At 33.8% G+C, this 19,171-nt stretch overlaps 1 protein-coding gene across 1 annotated transcript in view; it reads left to right on the top strand.

Annotated features, from left to right (window-relative positions):
• Window positions 1-19,171, top strand: part of LOC122010151 (vacuolar protein-sorting-associated protein 33 homolog) — a 54,433-nt gene that overhangs the window by 23,354 nt on the left and 11,908 nt on the right. Inside the window, exons 11-18 of the mRNA XM_042566579.1 lie at window positions 684-735; window positions 844-900; window positions 3,591-3,653; window positions 3,724-3,830; window positions 4,485-4,607; window positions 13,182-13,263; window positions 13,415-13,485; window positions 15,533-15,613. Coding sequence (XP_042422513.1) covers window positions 684-735; window positions 844-900; window positions 3,591-3,653; window positions 3,724-3,830; window positions 4,485-4,607; window positions 13,182-13,263; window positions 13,415-13,485; window positions 15,533-15,613 — 636 coding nt within the window. The remainder of the gene's footprint in view (window positions 1-683; window positions 736-843; window positions 901-3,590; window positions 3,654-3,723; window positions 3,831-4,484; window positions 4,608-13,181; window positions 13,264-13,414; window positions 13,486-15,532; window positions 15,614-19,171) is intronic.

Here is a 19,171-nt window from a genome sequence, read left to right as displayed (position 1 = left end):
TACACACTGTCACACACTAGGTTCATAAAAGTTGTCTTTGGGCCTCCCCGGGAATGCAGGACATGTCATTGTTCTCTCTTACCTTGTTTGGAGTTTTCTACTCCGTGAGGCATCATAGATAATTGAATTAGAGATTACTTCCTGTTTCTGGGACAAACTATTTAGAAATTTGTTCTTGCTTTCTGTACCTCGAAAAATGATCAGCAAATTTTAATTGTTGCTTCTTAAAAGACATCATTGAATGATTGTAAAAAGAAGAAGAAAATGCCATTTAATAATCTAAATAAACATTTGAAGAAAGCAAAAAGGACAGTGGTTTGGATGCATTTGATCAAACATTGAACTTGTGCTTTTAAGATCCCTTGTTGAGTTTCTGTAAAACTTAATACACAACATAAACATTTTACAAAAACAGATTGGTAGATATTTATGATGGATTTTTATTGCTAATAAAAGTGAGCAATTCTTTTGTTGTTTACCACTACAAGGGTATGCCCATTTTTATTAGAAACACTTAGCTGGCCGGAAAGGAATTTTGTGTATTGTAGATTAATCTATGCATATGGAATTTTAGGTGCTGCATTTTTCTCCATTCATCCTACTAGAAAATTAAATTGAAGTTCCACTTTTAAGTTTCTAATGGAGTATAGTTGTCTATTCGTTTTTTTCCTTTGTTTCCCCAGTGACAAATTGTTCAAGGAAATTCGAGATATGAACTTTGAAGTTGTGGTTCAGGTTTCTTGTTTCACCTTCTTGCTTTGATTTCGGCATTGAACTTGCTTTGCACTTTTATCATTAATCATAAACTGTTAGTTATTCTCTAAATCATGATAACAAGTGCAGGTTTTGCGCCAGAAGGCAACTTCAATTCAACAAGATTATGCAGAAGTTAAATCTCAAGTAAGTACCATCATAAAGCTCTTTTCCATTAAAATGCTAGTTTCTTCATTTCTTAGTTTCTCATGTTAAAAGGCACACTATTTGCACAAATAAAGGTACAATGTCCTTATTTAGTCCCACATGATGCGTTTGGAGCTATTAAAGGAATTAATAGGCTCAAGAAATATATTATTAATTTAGCTTTAAATATTTTTGCTTAATGGTTGAGCCTAACAAATGTATGAGTTAGTTATCGCATTTGATGAGATACATGTTTTGTCATTGTGGTATTGGAGCCATCTTGATCCTAAATATTTAGGTACTTGGAAAAGGATTCATGTGCCTTGAAGGAATTACAAAGGTTCAAAATCTTGAACCGTGTCAAAGTTTTGGTCTTTGATTGGAACGGTACTATTTTAGTATCATGTCGATGTTTCGATGCATTGTGCCGATAATAGATTGGAGTTGAAGAAGGAAGGAGATGAAGCATAGGACGAAGACATTGTTTTAAATCTTGTACCATGCCTTGCGAAACAATCGAAACATATCATTTTGGTAAATTATTGAAATTCGATGCCACTTAGTACATTTTTTCCTCCTTCAACCTCCAATCTGTCACCGACACATGCATTGAAGCGTCAGTATCGAACAACCTCTTTTCAATCAAACATCGAAACTACTGTATGTCTCAAGATTTTGAACATTCGTGTTGAGTGGTATTGAATTTTGGTGATTTATCATAATGATACATGTCGACCGTCTTGCATGGCATGGTATGACCATGGGAACCACCATTTTACCTCTCTTTACATCAAGGAGTGATTGTTTATTCTAGCGTGAGGGCTAGACGTTAGGTCTTGGCAAGAGCATTGGGCCTTAGGTGACCAAGATTATCACAATACTAAATTAAGCAATGAAGCAAATTTATAGACTTGGATTAGCGAACTAATACTCAATTTACACATTTAGGTGGTGTTAGTTCTCTTATTTAGATTAACCTATGATATAGAGATGAACTTATTCTAAGCATGGTATGGCATTTGCAAATGGTTTCCTTTTTTATTACAAAGTTACCATTAGGCCTTTTATGTTACTGGTTATGTGTGTTTACACGAGTTAGACTTTGAATCTTCATAGTGGAGTCGAACTATAATTTGGGGACATTGTGATGTATGAGCATGAAGAGTTGTGGGATAATGAAGGGGTTTATGGTCTTAAATGAGTGAACTAACTAGATTTTAAGCTAGTGACTGAACTTAATAGTTAATAAATGAATTATATGGCACAATTTAACATTGACACAATGTCTTGTTAAAAATCTGATATTGCTTCTAAATTAATTTCAAATTTATTGGAAAAACACACATGTTAAAGGACATGGTTGTGCTATTAGATACTTATTCAGTGATTGTTACTAATGCCTTAAGATGGATCATGGTTAAATTTTTTTGTTAGTACGAATTTTGGTATGAGTTCAAAATGGTATCACCTCAGTGCTGATATTTGGCACCGACCGAACTTTCTTGATGTGGTCCACCCTTTTAATCCTTTCCTATTTAGTTTATTTACTTTTAGAAAACAATAATATAGTCAGTTGAAGTGAAAATTCACAGAACCAATTCTAAAGGTATGACAAACATCTAGACTTTTTATCTTGTTCTTTACTACTCTCTTATTAGTAGGAGTCTCTACTAATACTTGAATGAGGGTCTTGTATTGGGTATGAGGATAGGTTATTTCACCATTCAGAGTCAAATTAGCACCATAATATTTCATCACCCAAATTAAATACTAGTGGAACGTTTGGTATTTGAATCAGTTAATCTGCATATCTATCACTGCGACTTGCTTGGCAACTAAGAGTTCGACTAGCATAAGTGGAACAAAACTGTAGCAATAGGAAGACTGAGTATGATAAACTTCAATCATGGATATGATAAAATTTCATGGGTTTATTGATTACAACATATTATACTATTGAACTATCTAAGCCCTTTGATTAATCAAAATTGTATATTTAACATCTACTTTTTTGAATTGAGCATGGATGCTCATTAAATTAAGATCACATAAACAATTGAATGCTTCTGCTGAGAGTTATGTTTTGCATTCAGCAACTAATTCATTCCATAGTTGATTAATATGAAATTATGTGAAGCACTGGTGAATCAGTTCAAAGTTCCAACTTAAACCAAATCCTCATTTGCAAGAACATATCCAGTCTTCCTTTCTCATAATATATATATATATATATATATGATTCTCTCACCATTTTTTTGTTAGTGTTATTGTTGATGTTTTTGGAGTTAAACAACTTATTTGGGTTATTTTGTTTTAGAAGAACATTTTTATCTACTTTTGGTATTCTAGTGAGTTTGGGACATAGTTAGCAGTATATTTGTTTTCTAATTGATGAAGAATGCTGCTGCATCTATCCTGTCATATATTTTGATATACTAGGAACTGTATTCTGCACCATATAGTTTGTGTTTTGAATGACTGTATCTTTTAATCTACTTTGCTAGTGAATTTGGAATTAGTTAGCGGCATATTACTTATCATTTTCTTTTCTAACTGATGAAGAATGCACTTCCTGTTATCCTGTATTAAAGTTTGACATAGCTGGAACCATATTCATCGCTGGTATTTAGTTTGAATGACCATACTTTTATGAATATTATTTACCTTATCATCACCCATTTATATGGCAGTCGCAATCAGTATCGGAGCTGAAGGATTTTGTTAAGAAATTAAACTCATTGCCTGAAATTGCTGTAAGTGGTCTTTTATTTAAATTTTGTTCAATGCCATTTACATGAACTTACAGTTTATCTTTTTCTTCAGAGACACGTAAACCTCGCTCAACATCTGCAATCTTTTACTTCTAAACCATCTTTCCATGCTCGACTAGACATAGAACAGACACTTCTTGAGCTCCAGAATTATGACATGTAAGCTAATGCATTTTTCTTTGAATTATTTATTAGCCGAACTAGGAATTGTCATTATGACAGTTTTCTTTGTTCTTTTTCTATTGAGATGCTTTATCTACAATAGTCAGTTCTGAGGACAATCATGTAACCTATTTTTACAAATTATACACTACACAGTGATAGTTACTTTAGAAGTTTGTTGTATATGATTTAAAAAATTTGCTGAATTTTCTTATGGAACTTTTACAGCCAAAGCTAGTGTGAGTCAATGGAATGTTTCTATCTTCTAATTTCTAGATTTATTTATGGATATTAGTAACTGAATCTTCATCAGATTTACTTAGGTAATACAATTGTGACGAGAAACCATTTTATAATCTCAAAGAAACACCAACTTGACTCTGCCAAATCTAGAAGGAACTCAACTAAGAAACATAAATTGATATCACAGAGCTTTGGAGACTTTCAAAAAGAATAAATGAAATAAATAGAAAGAAGAAAAATTAATAAAATGTAATTGACATCCTTTCTCTTAGGGATTTCTTTTCGTAATTGTAAGTAGGAGCCTAGTTAGACGTTTTAGAAATTGATATGGAACTTTAATGATTCTCAGTCTCTCTTGTCCTTTTTCATTTTTTACCTGCTTCTACATATGTATTTTTGAATGAGCAGATGCTTTGAGTACATTGAGGAGATGATTCATAAGCAGGAATCACTTGCCAACGTACTGCGGTTGCTGGTGTTATTTTCGATTACTAATTCTGGCCTTCCAAAGAAGAACTTTGATTACTTGAGGTAATAGCAATCAATCAACCAATTTATATTTGTTTGTTTTATGCACTGATCTTATTTATTGATAGATCTAGTTTTTCAGGCATGAGCTTCAAGAAAATAGTGAAATGCTATTCTGACTATCTATTCACATGTTTTTCTTGATATTTTGGCCATAGGATAACTTTTCCTTTTTGTTTTTATTTTGCTATGATCAACTAATTTATTTCTGATGCTTCTTATTTCTATTTTCTACTAGTGATCCTGTCTTCTTGATGGAGGCAACAAAGCTGGGGGTTTTTCTTTTATTTTTTACCTGAAAAATCATTCCTATTTAAATATTATCTGATGACAGTGATGAATTGATGATCAAAGAATAGAAAAAGATGCTTAAATTGATTATAATTACTAGAATGTAGCTTCAGTCAGAGTATCATACTATATCATCATCTATCTTCATTTTTTGAGGCCATTGGCACATGCTTTAATTACCTTTACCAACATTACAAGAAGAAACAGACGTACACCTAGGACAAACTTTTTGTAGCTGACATTGGTTTATGTTTCTGCTTCACCTGTTAAACTACTCCAATTAAATGAGATTATTTTCATTTTATTTATTTATTTTTTAGGTGGGAAAAGCATATTTGTTTCTTGAATGGCTCTACACTTTGAGACTAAATTTCCGATATCCTTTCTTTGTTCTACACTTAGTATTTTTCCTATGTTTTATTAAATTGTTGTTTTTCTAGACTTTAGTGAAGTATTAAGTATTTCTGTTTCTATTTTTAATAAGTACATCATATTCTTGAGTGGTATGAATTTTTTTTGTGGTTTATAAAATTTTCACTCTACAATACTATTATCTTCACTAATTCTTGTTGAATTTGTTTGTACAACACTATTTTCACTACTGTATTAATATTCCCATTTTTGTGAAGAAATCATGGTAGATTGTGATTCGTTTTGATGAACTATTTGAATAATGAATTGTATCGAATAATAGTTAAATCATTATTTTAAAAATTGATTCTAGTTTATGATAGCTTTGACATCTAAAAGTATGTTAAATATCATAAATTATATTTAATAACATAATAGAATAGATACAATAACTTAATGTTGATTCATAACAAAAGTATATAAGTTTATATCCTTCATTTATGGAAATGTACAAGTTATTCATTTCAATCCATTAATAATTAAAATGAAATAAGCTGAATTTTTTTCGTCAAATGTTTTTGATATAGAAAAGTCATTGTTGCCAAATGGAAAACAATTTGAACATGACATGAATTCTAAGTCAGTGTTAAAATTTCCCATTATTATCATTATGTTTCTAAGTCACTATCAAATGTCCTTAGTGTCATTACATGTATTAATGTAACAAGAATTATATTCTTTTCCATGATTGTTAGGTGTTGAATTCACATTGGTTATCTTTAACTATGTCTCCTCTAAAAATATATTTTCCTCGTATCATTAACTCTGAGATTTCACTTTGGTCGACCATTATATTTTTATCAAATAATATAAAATTTACTATCTTTTCTTCTTTTTTAATAAATTCAATTTAATTTCTAATATTTTTGGTTTAATTAAACTTTGCTCATGACGAATCAGTCATGGTCGGTCCCAAGCCCGGATAAAGGAGCACGGTTATGTTAGGTTGTCAGCCAACGTTAAAACTATAACAAATGTTCAATAAATGGATCCATTAAACTATTGTATTAATGGTAGGTTATTCTCCGGAAGGAACGCGTTGTAAGGTTCGACTATAACGTTTCGGCAAGAACCGCTATATCTCCAAAACTCGGGTGTAGTGCTAAATATGCAAGAGTTCGCATTGTAAGGTTCAACTATAACGTATCAACAAGGATTGCTACATCTTCCTGAGAACTTGGGTGTAGTGTTAAATAGGCAAGAGTTCTCACATCATATGTTTGATAAGAACAAATATAATAGGAAAATTAATAGTCTAAAATTTAGAATATGAAACATAGGAATTCTCACTGGTAAATCAATGGAGGTAGTAGATACGATAATTAGGAGAAGAATTAATATTTTGGGTGTACAAGAGATAAAATGGGTAGGTGAGAAGGCAAAAATGATAGAGAACTCGGATTTTAAGTTATGGTACACAGGAAAGAATAAAACAAGAAATGGATGGGTATTGTTGTAGATAGTTCGTTAAAAGATGAAGTTGTAGGAGTAGTTAGAAAAGGAGATAGAATTATACCCCTTAAGATAATAGTGGCGAAAGAAACTATAGATATAATTAGTGTATATGCACTATAAGTAGGATTAGATAAAGCTACCAAATCAAGATTTTGTGATGACTTAGATGAAGTATTACAAAATATTCGTCAAATGAAATAATTTTAATAGAAGGTGATCTAAATGCCATGTCGGAATGAAAAATGAGGAACATGAGATGGTACATGGGGGTTATGGGTTTGGAATGAAAAATGAAGAAGGGAAAATTATACTAGATTTTGCGATAGCATATGACCTTATATTAGCTAATACATTTTTTTTTAAAAAAAAGAGGAACACTTAGTCACGTTCAAAAGTGATAATAATAAATCACAAATTAACTTTCTTATGGTTAGGAAGAAGGATAGAAAGATTTATAAAGATTGCAAAGTCATTCTTGGATAAAGTTTAACTACCTAACATAAGTTAGTAGTGTTGGATAAACGCCTCGAACATAATATCAATAGAAAGAAAATATATATAACTCCTAGAATTAAGTGGTGGAAGTTAAAGGATGAGAAACAAAATATATTTAAGGAGAAGGTAGGAGTACAAGTATTAGGTGAAATATATGGTGACTCTAATACGACATGAGATAAGATAGTATCAAAGTTGAAAATAGTAGCTAAGAGTATACTCGGCGAGTCAAAGGGACATGCACCACTAAATAATGAATCTTGGTGGTGGAATTTGTTAGGACCCGTTGGGCCGGCAAGAGGGGGGTGAATTGCCTGTAAATTAAAAATGGACCTTTCTCGATCTTTCAAACAAGCCTCTTGCACTCGTTGAATGCTCAGAAAGTTATTAGGAAATGAATACTTGAGTCGTTGAATATTTCTTAGGTCCAAGGGTCTTTTTATAGCCCTTGGAAAATCTTATCCGAGACTGGAAGGCGCCTCCAACAAGGTGGAAGGCGCCTCTAAGGGAAGCGAAGATAAGGTTTTATCTTTGCTAACAGTTACATTTTGCCCAGTCTAAGACGTCTTTAAAGAGTTGAAGGCGCCTTCTCACATAAAGGCGTGGAGGTGCCTCCAACTACATTGAGGGCGCCTCCAGCAGCTTCGCAGCTCCCTTTTTCACTGCGTTGATCGTCTGGGTGATTTCGTCCATCCGGAATTGGGATCACCCGGACCCATCTTCCGGCCTTCTCCTCCAGCAAACTTCCGCTTCGACTTCTAGTCCCTCGGAAACACCGCGCGCTCCTTTTTTGCCAGCGTACTCTTCCACAGCACCTCGTCTCTCGGACGCACCAAGCCCGTCGACTCTCTCCCGCGCCGTCTTTCTCGCTTGCTGCGCCTTTCGCTCGACTTCTTATGCTCCTAAGTTCCTGCACACTTAGACACAAGACATAAAATACACATAGGACCCACATGAAAACTACCTCAGGTACTAATAATCTTTTCCTTTTTGATGTGTATCAACCCGAGTTAAAGTTAAGGAAAAAACATAGAGTTAATAAAGTCATAGTTAAAATCATAGTTAATATAACCTTCCCCTAGACTTAAGCTCTCAACTCTCATTCTCTCCCTTTGATCACATCAAAAATAAAGTTGGGAAAGACAAAGTTGGATAAAGAATTTGAAACTTTTCTAAGGGTTAAGGAAAAAATTTTCATGAAAAATTTACAAATGTTTTAGCACAAACAAATTATTTTGCACAAAAATATAGGTTTTGCTAGTTTAAATTTTTAAAATTCATTTTCATTAAAATAAATCCTCAAATATTTTGCAAATGAAATTAATATTCCAAATATGCATAAATATTTATTTAGACTACAAGAGATTTTGGGACCCAAAATAAATTTTTACCTACAGGGTTAATAAGAAATTTCTTTGGAACATATTTTTGTGATATTTTTCTAATTTGTCCCTTATGATATTTAAGATAGGCTTCTGTAATTTTTCTAGATAGTTTGATTAAGACATGCAGAATTTCTAGATTTTTTAATTTGATCCTTTAATTTTTTATTTTTTTCTTTAACTTATCATACATTTTTAAAGGGCAAGTTTTTGTTAAGATTGTTTTTAATTCAAAATTTTCTTTTTTCAAGCTATTATTTTTTGATTTTAGCTTACATAATTATCTAGTCATAGATTTAATGCCTGAATATAACTGGTCAGGGGTAGTAAACATACCTCACTTATCAAATTGGCCCTAAAGTCTGTTTCTTCCTCCTCGTTACAGCTTTCTCCTGAGGAGCCTCCCCCTTCATCTATGCTCTCCTCCTCTAAGTGACTTGCCATCAGTGCAAGTCCAACGTACTCCAAATCAGATTCTGATGACAACTAGTCCCAAGTCACCTTCAGAGTTTTGTGCTTTATTGTACTTAGTCTCTTCTTGTTTTCCTTCTTCATTGTAGTTATAACATCTTATCTTCCTTGCTTTTCTTTTCTTTGCTTGCACTTGATTAAAGTTATTAGTTCTAAAAAATTTCTTAAATTTTCTTACCATATAAGTGTTTCATCATCGTCCAGGGGAGTGTCGGCGTCTGATTCCTCCTTGGCTTTTAGAGCAATGTTGTTAGATTTTTCTAATTCTTGATTATCTACACAACGAGATTCATGAAGTTCGAAAGTTGAAAATAAGGTTTCAAGAGTACTTATCTCAAGGTCCTTATAGATGTAGTAAGCCTCTACTAAGGCTGACCACTCTTGAGTTCTCGGAAAGGCGTTAAGTGTGTACCTTAAAGAGTCACGATTTGTTACCTTTTCTCCGAGGTTGTTGAGTTGAGTGATCAGGTCTTTGATCCTTGCATGGAGTTGGGCTACCTTTTCTCCCTTGTTCATCCGGAGGTTCGTCAACTGACATCAGAGGATGTCCTGCTTTGCTAGTTTGGCTTCCGAAGCACCTTCGTGAAGCTCCAAAAATTTTTCCCAGAGATATTTGGCGGAGTCGTAGCTTCCAATCTGGTTGACCTTCTGGGGTGGAAGAACACTAACCAGATGGATCTCTGCTTTTCCATTAGCCACAAAGTCGGTTTGTTTCTTCTTCGTTCATATGTACGCTTCTTTCTCGGCTCCGTGTTGATCCTTAGGTGCTTCAAAACTATATTTTATAATTAGTAAAATTTCAAAATCAATTTTGAAGAATACCTCCATGCGCTTTTTCCATGTAGCGAAGTCTCCCTCAAATTTTAGCGGGTAGATGCTGGATTCGGCCATGTCTTTTGCTTCGGATGGCGGTTAGTCCTTTTGAAGCGAGTCTGGCTCTGATATCACTTGTTAGGACCCGTGCGGCCGGCAAGAGGGGGGTGAATTGCTTGTAAATTAAAAATGGACCTTTCTCGATCTTTCAAACAAGATTAGTAGCACAATTAAACTAAAGCAATTTAACAACTAATAAAATAAAGAGGCAAAGGAAGTTGCTTGGTTACAACCTAGGTGGTTGTTAATCCAAGGCAAAAGTAAGCACTAAAAATCTCCTTCGATGAAAGTGGAGAAGGCTCTTACACTCGTTGAACACTCAGAAAATTACTAGGAAATGAATACTTGAGTTGTTGAATATTTTCTAGGTCTAGGGGTCTTTTAATAGTCCCTGGAAAATCTTATCCGAGGTTGGAAGACGCCTCCAATAAGACAAGCGAAAATAAGGTTTTATCTTCGCTAATGGTTACATTTTGCCCAGTCTAAGGCACCTTCAAAGGGTTGAAGGTGCCTTCCATGGGTGGTTGAAGGTGTCTTCCATAGGTGGTTGAAGGCGCCTTCAACCCTGTTGAAGGTGCCTTCCCATAAAAAGGCGCAGAGGCACCTCCAACCACATTGAGGGCGCTTCTAGTAGTTCCGCGGCTCCCTGTTGGCTCTTCCACTGCGCCGATTGCTTGGGTGATTTCTTCCCTCAGGAATTGGGCTCACCCGGACCCATCTTTCGTTTTTCTCCTCGAGCAAGCTTTCGCTCCGACTTATCGTCCCTCGAAAACATTGTGTGCTCCCTTCTTGTCCGCCAGCGTATTCTTCCGCAGTACCTCGCCCCTTGGACGCATCGAGCCTGCCGACTCTCTCCCGTGCCGTCCTTTTTGCTAGCTGTGTCTTTCGCTTGACTTCCTGTGCTCCTAAGTTCCTACACACTTAAACACAAGACATCAAATACACACAGGACCTAACTTAACTCGGTTGACCACATCAAAACTACTTTGGGGTACTAACAGAATTGAAAAGTACAAGAGAAAGTGAAGGAAAAATGAACAGTTTATAAAGAATTATATATTTGTAAAAACGAGAAAAACTTAAAAAAAATATACAATAGCTAAGAAAGAGGCTAAGAAAGTAGTGAATGAAGCAAAGAATGAAATTTTTGAACGATTATATCAAAATTTGGATACAAAAGAAGGGGAAAGAGACATTTATAGAATAGCTAAAGTGAGAGAAAGGAAGACAAGAGATCTTATCTAAATAAAATGTATTAAATATAAATATAATAAGGTACTAGTAAACGATGGAGAAATAAAAGAGCAGTGGAAGAGGTATTTTCATCAACTTTTTAATGAAAGTTTAGGTGACCAACTTAACTTAGGTAATGTAAGTAAGTTAAATGAGTATAGAAATTTAAATTTTTATCGTAGAATTCAAACTTTAGAAGTAGAACACTCTTTAAATGAGATGTACAATGGAAAAGTCGTTGGACTAGATGATATTCCGACAGAGGTATGGAAGTGCCTAGGGAAACAAGGTATTGAATGACTTACAAAATTATTTAACATGATATTGAAAACGAAAAAAATGTCTGATCAATGGAGGATAAGTACTCTAGTTCTCTTATATAAGAATAAGGGAGATGTACAAAATTATGCAAACTATAGGGGAATTAAACTAATGAGTCATACCATGAAATTTTGGAAAAAAAATAATAGAAAAAAGATTAAGAAAGGAGACCATGGTGATTGAAAATCAATTTGGGTTCATGCTGGAATGTCGACAATAGAAGCTATACATCTTCCTAAACAGCTAATTGCAAAATATCAGGAGCAAAAACAAGATATATACATGGTATTAACTTAAAAAAAAGCTTATGATAGAGTCATTATATGGAGAATTCTAGAAAAGAGAGGTGTTAGCGTAACATATATTGAACTAATTAAGGAAACGTACGAAGATGTAACAATCAGAGTAAAGACTTCAAGCGGAGTAACTGAAGCATTTCCAATAAAGATAGGGTTACATCAAGGATCAACTCTAAACCTCTAAGTCTCTCTCTTTTTTACACTAATTATGGATAAACTCACTACACACATTCAAAATACAGTACCGTGGTACATGTTGTTTGCAGACGATATAACTTGTGAAGGAGTAAATGTTAAATTAGAATCTTGACAGAAAACACTAAAAGGGAAAAGTTTTAGGTTTAGTAGAATAAAGACGGGATATATGAAATTTAAGCTTAGTAATACTAAACGTCCTGAGATAATTGTTAAGATAGGAGATGACGAGTTGCCCAAAATCGAGAGTTTTAAATATTAGGATTATTTTTGCAAAATGATGGAGGGATTGAGAGAGATGTCTTACATAGAATACAATCAAGATGATTGAAATGGAGGAGAGCATCGAGTGTTTTATGTGACCATAAAGTACCTCTAAAATTTAAAAGAAAATTTTACAAAATCACATTTAGACCTGCTATGTTATATGGAGCTGAATGTTGGGCTATGACTCGAGCACATGAACAGAAGATGAGAGTTGTAGAGATGAGGATGTTAAGGTGGATGTGTGGACATATGAGGATGGATAGAATAAGAAATGAGAGCATTAGAGAGAAAGTTGGAGTTGTATTTATTAAGGAAAACTCTGAGAGATACATTTAAGATGGTACGGGTATGTACTTAGGCAATCAATAAATGTTCCAGTTAGGTGATATGAAACTATGACAAATACACATATCAAAGGAAGAGGAAGACAAAAAAAAACTTAATTAGTAACAATAAAACAAGATAAAATTTATTTAAGTATAGATGGTATAGTAGGAGATAGAGTTCAATGGGGTAAAAGGATCCATATAGCCGACCCCACCTAGTGGGATAAGGCTTGATTGTTGTTGTTGTTGTTGTTGTTGTTTAATTAATGTAATTCATTATCATTTACCTTTAATAAATTGTCTTTCTTATTTTAGAATTATACAAAATAAGCTTCATATTTAATCAAATGAATCGAACCGGATGGCTCTTTTCACTTTTGATTCATAAGAACTTTATCATTTTATATGTGAATCATATTGTATTATATAAATCGTGAATCACATGATTCAAACAAGCTATGGTCATATTCCATATCATTGCGTCTATATAATTTCTTCTATATAGTGAAAGCTAATTCCGATAATTGAAGAATAAGATGTTTCCTCTTTCTTGCTTAGGAGAGAGATTCTGCATAGCTATGGATTTGAGCACATGCCTACATTATATAATCTGGAAAAAGCAGGCCTCTTTAAGAAACAGGTAGGTACTCTGACAAGTAATAATTGGAAAAGTTGGTTATATTTGATTTACTCATCTCTATTCTTGACTATATGAAACTTCTTTTATTTTGGTGTTTTCTTATATTTCTCCTATATCTAAGCTCTGTTTTCTCGTTTGACCTTCTTTGCAGGAATCCAAAAGCAACTGGCTGGCTATTGCACGAGCTTTCCAACTTATTGTTGAGGAAACTGACACGGCCAAGTATATACATTGCATATATTTTTAATATTTTTGTGATTTCTTTTCCTTGATCAAACTAATGCAAGTTTTCTATGATGCTATTTATTATCAAGGTGACTATACTGTTTGGCCTAAGTTTCTAGTATCTTTGTAACTTTTGCATGGACATAGTTGAATTATGAACTTACTTTTTCTGGTTGAAACATTTCAAATAATGTATGTGACATTTAAAGTGAATGTATTTTAGGTGTTTAGTACATTTTATCAAGTATAATTGGTTGGCATGTGGCACCATGAATTGTTGCTTTTCTTGATTTTGCTAGAGGTGGTGCCGATTTCGAGGTTAAACTTAGCAACCTATTTAGTTGTTTTTATTTTTCTTGTCTAATTTATGGTTGTCCAACGTTGTCATTACATGATTTTTGAAATACTCGTCACTCCTTGGCTTTAGTAAGATATTGAATTCTAAAACCGTGTTCATCTACCCTCGAACACTTTCTACTTTTCTATCCCTGTAAGCTTAATTTGTGGCATTTATTTATTTTTCATTATTTCAAATGCTTTGCAAGTATGTCTAGAAAATTAAACAAACATATGTTGTGTCGTGATCATTATCAAGCAGTGTTTATTCTAATTATTTAACTTAGTTACATGAATCTTACCCTCCCTTGAACTCTGTAAAGCAATATCATATTTTCTTTTCTTTCCTTTGCAACCACTATAATTTGTTTGGAGTTCATATAGTGTAAATGTACTTTTTCACACTTTTTTCATGAACCGATGGATCTATGATAGTAAAAGTTGCCTTTGAGTTTTGATTTGTTGGAATATGCAAACTTCTCGGGATGCAATAGAGAAAATAATTGATGCAGTATAAATTATGTTAAAATTCTCTTGTTGCTCAAATGAAGTTATTAGAATAACCCTTCAATACAATCTATTCCCTGTTTTAATTTCTTATGATATTAAACTAGAATATGAGAAGTATCATTTGTTTTTGACATTAGAATCACATTTACAACATCATGCCATATATGTTGGTTCTCTTAAATGGATGCCTGTTAGGGCACAAGTCCAATTGTGTTGCTTCTCCGTCCTCTATGTTGTGTTTTATTGTCATTTGTTTTTGTTTTTCATTTTAATGTCCTGTTTTGTAAAATTTTTTTAGAGGTACTTTACGATCACAAAGAACACTTTATGCTCTTCTCTATTTCAACTATCCTGTTTGTATTCTATGTAAGACATCTTTCTCAATCTCTCCATCCTTTTATGGAGTTGAATGTTGGGTTATGACTTGAGCATATGAGTAAAAGATGAGAGTTGCAGAGATAAGGATCTTAAGGTGAATGTATGGACATATAAGGATGGACAGATAATAAATGAAAATATTAAAGAGAAAGTTGAGATTGCATCTATTGAGAGCAAACTTTGGGAGGCACGTCTAAGATGGTACAAACATATTTAGACAACTAATAAATGTTTCAGTTAGACGATGTGAAACTATGATAAATATACATATCAAAGGAGGAAGAGGAAGATAAAAAAAATTTGGTTAACAATAATAAAACAAGATAAAATTTATTTAAATATAAATGATGATAAAACAACGAACCATTAGGTGGAATAAAATTTGGTTGTTGTTGTTGTATTTGGATAGTTTTTCTTTTATATTTCCTGTTTAGAACATGTTATACATCATATGTATATCACATCTAAAACTTTGCATATTTTACGTCTATCTTTTTTCAATGTTAAGCCATTGCTTGCATCACATGTTACTTTTCTCTAATTAGCTTATACTACTTTGAGTTAATTTCATATTAGTGAGCGCTCACATAAATCTAGCTGATTGTAACATCAAGGGAAATCATTAGACTTAGATGATTAGCCTCTACTTAAAAAGGAAAGATTCTGGTTTACTTACATGTTGTGCTCTTTTTTTTGGGTATGATTTAAGCCAATATTGTATTATAATAATTATGTGGTTCTAGTGTTTGATCTTATTAGTCCTTTTGATAGTTGCAAACCATTTGTTTTTGATTGTTCAAACTTCTTGATTGAATTTCAGCCCTAAAGATATTTCCTACATATTTTCTGGATATGCACCACTTAGCATTCGTCTTGTACAACATGCAATTCGTTCTGGATGGTAAGGCTCTACTGGTAATGTTCATTTCCAGTCTTATTCCATCAGCATTAGTTCAAAACTCTTATTAATCATGTTTTATTATTATTTTTTTGCTCACATTAAATACTTGGCATAAGGTACCCTACAGAGGTTATTTAGTATTTTCTTAACATCAAGGAGGGTCTAGTTAGGATATATCCTCTCATTTAACTCTTGATCATTGTGTAACCAATATATATTACTTTTTATTTCATAAGAACGATAATACTGTAAGACTTGAAAATTCAATCCTTTGTCATTCTTGAAAACATCTTCATTCATTTTTTATGTATTTTCTTTTGAAAAGATGGATGCCTTTTAAATTCATATACACAATACATATTCTTCTGTTTGGTTTTATTGTAAACATTAATACATCACCGCATGCATAGAGGCAAGTTGTTGTTAAGCAAATGCCTTAGAAGGTATTAGATTAATAAGACTATTAGTCTAATCAGTTTAGTTCATAGTAGTTCTACATTTTGAGTTTTATCATGTCTATGTATATCAATGTAATAAATATCTCAAATATAATAAGCAATACAATATTTCTATCCAATTTTTACATGATAGTAGAGTCCCTTTCTAGGGTTAGGATGGTTAAGATTTAAGGAACCTTCCCCTAGGGGGAGGTTGTTGGCTTAATATGATGGTGGTGGCCTTTGCTCATCTTTGTCTTCTTTCTCTTATTGATTGGATTGGGATCTTCCAGTTCATCATGAAATGAACCACCTCCTCGGTGTGGTCGCACACTGTTAGGACCCCCCCCATGGACATGGCGGCATTTGGCTTCGTCTTTACTTCTTTGCTTTGGACTGCCGCATGCCACTCATGTGTCATCATCTTCCACCGCCATGTGTACCCGGACTACTACATCTCCACCCATGCCTTTACTAGAAGAGATCCCCATGTGGTTGCACAAGGCATGCAAATAAGGATCATGGACACCAGGAGGGAGATGAGGCGACATTGACCCTTTTCCTAAGGTTTGTTGTATTTGCTGTCATGATTCATATTTTTGGCTACTTGTCCCTTGAGCTCACTTTATCGAGTGGAGGAATGTTGTTCTTTGAGCACGAGCAATTCTCACTAGTGAGACTTGCCACTACTTCCTTTCACTGAGCGACCCCACCTTATTGCTAACTCTCAATCTCCTTTGTTGTGGTGCATGCCATCCCATCACTACAACCAGATATGTAGCTGGATGATCACCTTTCAAACACTAGCAAATTTCCTATACACCTTGAGCACGGGCCTATGTGCTTCTCCTTCGTTTGATAGAGTTCTTTCCAAACTTTAAAATCTCGAACCGTGCCGAGGTTTCGATCCCAGACCGGAACGATACGGTTTCGGTCCAGACCGGAACGATACGGTTTCGGTCCAGACCGGAACGATACAGTTTTGGTATCGTATCGTACCGTGCCAATACTGTTTCGGTATTTTTTTATTTATATATAGTAATTATTAGATAAATATGTTTATTATGTATAATTTAAAAATAAGTTATATGTTGATTTTATATAAATTCTCAATTATTGAACAACTTAATATTGTTAGAAAAAATAATTAAATATAATTTTATTTAAAAAAATTGATCTATCAATAACTTGAATTAAATTGATACATTATAATATGTTACCTTACTAATACCAAAAGGAGTGGCGTGAATCAGATGGAAGCATTGGTTCTTGTAACATTCTACTTAGGTCAACTCCATAATTCTCCAACGCCCAAATTAAATAATCATCCCATGATATGCAATATTGATATTGATTTCTCCACATGTCCATCAGCGTGTCTCGATTCATCACTGGATGTTGGATTTGAACTGGCACCACTGAAATCGGAACGGGTATAGGAACAGGCACAGGATAAGGATAAGGATAAGCATACGTCCTTGAGCTCTGGTATGATGGATCACCATATGATGCATCAGAGTTATAATAAGAAGGTTGCGAGTATGATGAACTTCAACCAAAATCAATCTTAGCTAAACTCTCCCGCATATCTTGATAATTATGAGTTTTCTTTTGTTTGCCACCCTTATATCGACGCTGATATTGAAGAGTGTTACTTCTAGCTCCATGATCATAATCTTGAGTTGCATTTGTATAATCTATCTCACATGTCCATAGCTCCGGTGCTAGAGTAGGGGGAACATAATTTTTACCACTAGATGCATCACTACTGTCGTCACTTCCATGAGTACTTGCACTGCTATCAACATCACTATCCTCATTTCGAACTTCTTGTCGGGCCACAGTGTTAGAAGGTGATGAAGTTTCATCACTGTCATCATGTTCTTGCTCATCAATTGCATCGAGTGGATTTTCTCTAATGCTCAATTGACCCTTTCCTGTATAAGCAGGAGGTTTACCTTTTTCTTTCTTTTTAGTAAAAATTGCAGGAATTTTGCCTTTCCTTTTGCCTTTATCTATGGACTTTGATTGGATTTGGGGTTGAGATGTTTGAGAATGTCTAGACCGAGATCCAGAAAATCGAAATTCTTGATCAAATGCTTCATCATTATCTTCTTCCTCACAGATATCTCCTCTAGCTTGTATTTTTTCAATTTCTTGAGTAAGAAATTGAGATGGTCGTGGTGGGTCTCCTGCTTCATCAAGTAATGGATTCTCGGCCTCAACAGCGCTCCGCCAATCCATCATTGGATCATTTTCAGTTTGGACAAATCCAATATCAAATGGCTCTACATGTCATCACCAGACTCTTGTTCTTCATTCTCTTCTGTTAGTGCTCTTAGTTGAAGACGCATATTATAATGAACGTAGACCATCTTCTCCAAGCGACGATAAGAAAGACGATTTCGTACTTTTGAATGAATGAGGGAGAAAGTTGACCAATTTCTTTCACAACCACTTGAAGACGTTGTTTGTGAGAGAATTCGTACTGCAATTTTTTCCAAATTTGGAGCTGATCCTCCATATTGTAACCACCATTCAGCTGTAAGATAAATAAGAACAAAATTAAAATATTATTTATATTTGTTGACAATAATTAGTAATAATTTTTACTATACTTACCTGCATCCATTTTATATCTGCATGACACTGCAATAGGATCGCTAAAAGAACCATATGCCTCTCGAAATAATCGACTTTCATTAATAGTCTCAGCAATTGATTCTCCATTTGTATGCAGTCTTGATATTACATGTCTGAGAGCCACTAATAAATCATCATTTGTGCCAAGATTATAACGGTATTGATATGCCGGATTGAGATAATAACCTACGATAATTAAACATATATAATTATTAATAATAATATTAAAGATTCTTTATCATTAAAAAATACGTATCGGCCAAATGAATATATTTTCCAATTTGATTGTCCCATCTTGTAGTGATTATATCAATGTAATGTTGATACTTGGTTGGTGATTGTAGACGCCTCTTAATTTCCTCTTTTGCTTCATGAATTAGGCGGTAAACGTTGCCCATTTGTGGCTTCTTGTCCATATCAACTTTAAGTAGAACAACGTACAATGGTTCTACTACTATAAGAATCTCTGCGATATAGT

The sequence above is a fragment of the Zingiber officinale genome, chromosome 8A (genome assembly GCF_018446385.1).
Source record: "Zingiber officinale cultivar Zhangliang chromosome 8A, Zo_v1.1, whole genome shotgun sequence".
Classification (NCBI taxonomy): Eukaryota; Viridiplantae; Streptophyta; class Magnoliopsida; order Zingiberales; family Zingiberaceae; genus Zingiber; species Zingiber officinale.
Note: the sequence above shows the minus strand (reverse complement) of the source record. Positions and strands in the feature narration are given on the sequence as shown.